The sequence below is a fragment of the Harmonia axyridis genome, chromosome 6 (genome assembly GCF_914767665.1).
Source record: "Harmonia axyridis chromosome 6, icHarAxyr1.1, whole genome shotgun sequence".
NCBI classification, from domain to species: Eukaryota; Metazoa; Arthropoda; class Insecta; order Coleoptera; family Coccinellidae; genus Harmonia; species Harmonia axyridis.
The window spans coordinates 26967167-26973516 of NC_059506.1; the positions used below are offsets into that span (position 1 = coordinate 26967167).

General features: G+C 32.2%; 1 protein-coding gene across 1 annotated transcript; it reads left to right on the top strand.

The window, feature by feature from the left end:
- The first annotated feature begins 1736 nt into the window (after window positions 1–1736).
- On the top strand, window positions 1737–5892 carry LOC123682632 (cytochrome P450 9e2-like). The gene is made up of 5 exons (XM_045621371.1): window positions 1737–2042; window positions 3579–3742; window positions 3820–4151; window positions 4789–5230; window positions 5377–5892. The coding sequence occupies exons 1-5, from the start codon at window positions 1846–1848 to the stop codon at window positions 5817–5819; spliced, it is 1578 nt and encodes a 525-aa protein (XP_045477327.1). The 5' UTR covers window positions 1737–1845; the 3' UTR covers window positions 5820–5892.
- The last annotated feature ends 458 nt before the right edge of the window (window positions 5893–6350 follow it).

Below are 6350 nucleotides of genomic sequence, written 5' to 3' on the forward strand. Positions count from 1 at the left end.
GAATAAGGTATAAAATAGGATTCAAAAACATTTTTTGATTGTAGATCTCTAAGGCGATTTGTAACCATTTTCGGATTATTGAACTTAAAAAATTGTAATTAGCTGGAACTGGAACACACTGTATAATGGTCCAAATGTAACAACCCCAAGAAAAATTTTTAAATATAGTATTTCAAATTAATGACTTTCCATATTATCTTGATTACTCAGAATAGTGATGATTATCCAGGATATCATTTCCTATTGTTTAACAATGGAGAACAAATGAGAGTTTTCAAGGGCTTCTAGTGTCAAAACTAACCAATATAAAATTTTTGCCTTTTGAACTTTTTGTTTGGAATGACTTGAAATATAACATATTATAAAATTCAGTCAACTGAACAGAATGCCACTTTGCCTAATGAAGTGTGCGTTATGCTTTTCATAAATATCATAAATTAGAAATCTGTTTATCTCGTTATTCACAGATATTTCCAATACTATACAGGGTGATTCACCGGGATGGCCTATTAGACTAATGAAGGTCTAATAGGCCATCCCTGTGAATCACTGAATCACTGCTCGACAAAACGTATTATTCAACCATTTAAGGGTTTCATTTTGGATTATTTGTGTGTAGGAGTTGTATACAGAATGTTCTAAAAGATCTAAGTCAAACTTTGACAGATGAGAGTTTTGCTCATTCTGAAGAATTTTTCTCCTATGAACTTCTGATTCGCTTTCGTTAAGGAGTTACAACAATTTGAAACAATTTAGTTACATGGGGTAAGGTTGCCAGAGGATATTCAGAAGAAATTGAAATTGCGTCGAAGATCCAGATGGGATACCCTGTACATTTTTGGTTCAAACCGCAAACAGTCTTATAATACTACGTATTTGCAAAATCGAAAAAGAAAAATATTTTCTCGAAAAACGCTTTTTCTGCTGAAATATTCAAAAAATGTGAGTCCTCATCTCCACCATTTTTTCATGAGAATCCCAATAACTCATGAACCGTTGATTTCTCACCCAAGATATGACATATTGCCGAAGCCGAAATTGGCATCAAAAAAGCTATCTAATGATGAAATAATATACTGGGTGTGCCATTTGAAATAAGGAAGTAGCAGCCTGTTTCCGGTATAACCGGGAGTTGTAGAGATCTGAAAATATTTTAGGGTGAAAGATCATTTTCTCAAATCCCAATATGCAAATTTTCAGCTCAAAATTATTATTGGTTTTCTATAAACGTCTTATAGACCATCCCGGTGAATCACCCTGTATACCTATGACTCTGGTATTCTGAATTGATAATCAATTCATTGTTAGAAACTAAATAAAGTTTCCATTTGCTTCAATATTATGTTTCCCATAATTATATATGAGGAACATATGTGAAAGGATCATAATAATTGATGAAATGATGAAAGAGTAATCCTGCTATGACAAATCAGTCACTAATAGCCATATCAATATACATTACGTAATAATGAATCGATAAGAAGATTCATACAAAAATAAAAAAAAAAGATAATCACTGTTAGGATATAGGAACTCACATATTTATATTTTTTTGTATATGAAAGATTGAAGGAGAATCGCCGAATGTAAATAGATCGGTATTTTTATTTTATTATCGAAATTCACACAAAAAACTGGAAATTACATAAAGGGTCAGGAACTCATTTCTTCGAATTGTTTCAATATCGGAAACAGTAAAGTACAATCGTAATTCCAATTATTTATTCGATTTATATTGTGTCTTATCAGACGATTATATGTTATTTGTCAAGATACATCTTCATCAATCGTGTAATTCTTCCCCAGATAGATCTATAAAATTATCGTGTGTTATTATTATCCAATATGTTTTGGTTATTATTTTGTGCAGTTTTATTGGTTGTTTTTGTGTTTTTGAAGAAGAAATATACATATTGGAAAGAGAAAGGTGTTGTTCAGGACTTGGCTGTTCCAGTATTTGGATTAAATTGGAAATTATTGACGCATCAAGCTTCCAATATAGAAATTTTTCAATATTTATATGATAAACACAAGAAGGAAAGGTAGCTACATATGAATTATGCCTAAATTTTTTAAATTTTGAGCTACGAACAGTCTCAAATCATAAATAGTAAATAAAAATAGTGAATACTTCCGTGATTCCAAATTCGATCCGGTTGAAATTTGTATATATGGAATAACCATTTTAAGGTTATTTTAAGGTATTTAGTGCAAAAGGTTAAAGGAATTTAGTACATATGAAATAACAATTTCAAGCTACGTGCAGAATTTCAAGCTAATCACATCAGCAGAACCATAAACAATCTAAGAAAATTATTCGAAAAGAAATAATAAATAAATACTGAATAGTAAATCTGTGATTATATATTTTATTCGCTTGAGATTTGGTATGTTTTTTATATCCAAAAACCATTTCAAGCTGTGTGCAACATTTTCTGTTGATAAAGTCATCGTAACCAAAAAAAATTCAGAAAGAATATCGAAAAAAAAATCGGCGATAACAGATCCGAGTTGAAATGTTGTGTGCATGTAAAAAATAACAGTTTCAAGCCCCTTTCAAAATTTCATGCTTATTGGCATGATTTCAAAATCATGAAAAATTCAAGTGGAATATAAAAAAAAGTAAAAATGAGGACTGGCGTAAGGTGTGAAGCTTTTGAGCGCTAGTTCATGCATGCGTCAATTACACCCTTCACATATATACAGGGTGTTCCTAAATTGAACGTACAAACGAAAAAGGAAAATTCCTTAAGTGAGTTTAAGAAAAAAAAGTCCCATAAACATGGGGTCGCAAACGTTTCGTGTTGAAGTTTGAATTTTTTTCAAGTTTTTTTCTCATAGTATCTACACTTCACAAGATATTCAACTGAAATTTGGCATAGATATTACATTTGTGAATTCTCACCACGTGACATGGCAATTTCGATAGGAGATCTACAGGGTGATATTTTTTCTGGAACACTGCCACCTGTTCTTCTGCAGAACTTTTTTTTGGTGAGCAACTGTTAATTTGAAAAAATGTAAAAAGAAGCTTTGTATACTATACTAAACTTTTCGGTCTCTTGTAGTTTTGTCGTATCTACCAACGATTTCGAGAAAAAAAAGTTTGAACGATTCTCTCGAAATTCTCCTAACTATGATAGGAAGCCAAAAGAACAGGTGGCAGTGTTCCAGAAAAAATATCACCCTGTAGATCTTCTATCGAAATTGCCATGTCACGTGGTGAGAACTCTCAAATGTAATATCTATGCCAAATTTCAGTTGAATATCTTGTGAAGTGTAGATACTATGAGAAAAAAAACTTGAAAAAAATTAAAACTTCAACACTCTGTATCTCGAAAACGAAACGTTTGCGACCCCATGTTTATGGGACTTTTTTTTCTTAAACTCACTCAAGGAATCTTCCCTTTTCGTTTGTACGTTCAATTTAGGAACACCCTGTACAGTTATGTTGACTTACGAACGAATAAGTGTTCGAAAGCTCATGAATCCACGTCAGTGCTTCCTTCCTTTCTTTGGTTTTTATATTGTTTGGAAATAACAAAAAAAGTAGGATAATGAAATTAATGATATTTCAGATACATTGGTGTTTATGATTTCCTCACGCCTATAGTTATCATCAAGGACCCAGATCTGTTACAAGAAGTATTGATAAAAAAGTTCGAACATTTTACAGACCATAGACCAACAATTCCATCAGATGTTGATCCTTTATGGAACAAAAATGTAGCCAATTTGAAAGGTTTGCTATTATCTCTCTTCAGTTTATTTCTTTTAGCCAATTTTTTTTCTATGCTTCTATTCTTTTTCTTGATTCAGGTAACAAATGGAAAGAAATGAGATCTTCTCTGAGCCCATCGTTCACTAGCAATAAAATGAGGGTTATGTTCGTTTTGATGGAGCAATGCGCCAAGAATTTCGTTCAGTATTTCCTGCTTAAAAATGAAGAGATTGTTGAGACAGAAATCAGAGAATCTTTCAGTAGATATATCAGTGATGTTATTGCCTCCACTTGCTTTGGATATCAGTGTAACTCTATGATTGATCCAGATAATGAATTTTATGTGAAAGGTTTACAGGCGAGTTATGATATGAGTTTTTGGCGGCATGTCAAGTCTTCTTTGCTAAGGGTATTTCCTTGGATGAGTAAGGTATGTTTGGATTTGTAAATATTGTGTCTATTTTTCCTCTTTTACAAGGTATCATCACTATTGGAAACCCATAGTATCACCAGTTATCACTATTTCAGAAAAATTTTCTTTAAGAAACCAGGAGCAATACAAATTTTGCACTATGGTTTTATATTTTCCTCTTTCAATAAAAATATAAAATTTTCAATGTAGAGTTTTTTAGTGAACATAACCTTACCTAGCCTAACTGAACCTGTCACCAATAAATTCGAAATCTGAATGAAAATTTAAAATATACCTACGTATCTCCGAAACTGTGAGTGCTATGAATTTGCGGTGAAAAATATAGTATTCAGCATCATTGTAGCAATATATGTATTGTCAAGTTTCCGAGAAATGTTTCTTTTCATATGTTTATATGATATTTTGTTCTAAAATTTCTCGGATCGTATCCTAGGAGTATCAATGGAGTATAGCAACTGACTTTTTCTTCTACTAAATTTCATGCAAATCATTCAATCATTTTTTTGAACTAGCTATCATCTCCGAATCATAGATCTTCAATTTTGTTCATCAAAAATCATCAAAAGAATCAGAGGTTCACTGTCCAACAAATTTTTTCTCAATTGATTGTTAATCTTCGAAAATAATATTTTAGGTGATAAAAGTTACCAGGTTTGGCGATGACTGTACACGATTCTTCAGAGATGTCATCAAAGAAAATGTAGAATTTCGAGATAAAAATAACGTAAAAAGACCAGATATGATAACTCTACTGATGGAAGCCAGAAATGAATCTCCAAGTAATCAAGACAAAGACAAAAACGATTCACGCTTTCTAATATATGAACTGAATGCGAGCGCATCGAAAAAAAAGATAGATTTAACAGTAGACGATATAGCAGCGAATGCTATGGTCTTTTTCTTCGCTGGATTCTCTACCACCACGTCTCTTTTATGTTTCATGACCTATGAACTGGCTGTGAATCCAGACATACAGAAAAAACTGTTGGAAGAAATTGATAGTTTAAGGAAGAAAACTGAGAAAATAAATTATGAAGATCTGAATGAACTTTCTCATTTACATATGATCATATCAGGTAAACATCCGACTAAATTTCGATTTAATTATATTATCATTTGCTCACACCTCACTTGCATGTTGTAGAAAACTTTGATTGTAATGAATGAATTATCATAAGTGCAAATTTTTATTTTTTTTCATGAAGAATATGATTTTTTTCAGAAACTATGAGAAAATACCCTCCTTTTTGCCGAAACGACAGACGTTGCACCAAATCTTTCACAATAAAAAATGAAGAATATCCAGAGAAGTCTTTCACAATCGAAGCTGGTCATGATATTTGGTTTCCAATATATGCCCTTCACCATGATAGCCAATATTGGCCCGAACCAGAAAAATTCATACCAGAACGATTTTCTCCTGAAAATAAGAAAAACATAAAACCTGGTACCTATTTACCCTTTGGTATTGGCCCCAGAGGCTGCATGGGATACAGATTTGTTCTTCAAACCGTCAAAATCTTATTTTATGAGCTTCTGAGTGAATTTGAAATCATACCTGTGGCGAAAACAGCAATTCCTTGTCAACTGAGCAAGAATACTTCACATGTGATCCCAGGAAAAGGGTTTTGGTTTGGTTTCAAGAGAAGAGAGCAATCCATTTGAATATATTCTGCATTATACTTATCTATTAATTTATTATTTCTAACTTTTCATGAATACATTATTTTTTCATTGATTTTATGGTTTCTACCCGTCATAATCCTTATGTTTGAAAAACAGTTTCTCAAGATTAAATGTTCATAATTTTTTTAAGAAAAAAATCTTCTTAGCGCTATTAGAACTTCCCAACTGTAGTTGTTTTCCTAGTTATAGCAAACACGTCACTCAATAAGTCCCGGGATTCAGTCAGACACAGATGACACCGCCAGTATCATATTACTTTAGTGACTTAATTATACATAGTGGGCACTGGGCAGTGGCGGCAATTCGTTCAAATTGAGTCTAAAAATGGCGAATGAGGACATAGAACCACAAAACTTAAGAATACAATTGACTGAACTGAACTGACACATGTCAACATCAAAATTATTGGGCTTGATAGTATTTGATTGAATACCTATAGAACGAACTTCTTTAACTGAAGAATACTACAGTGACTGAATGAAACAGGCCTTACATTTTGAATAAATCTCA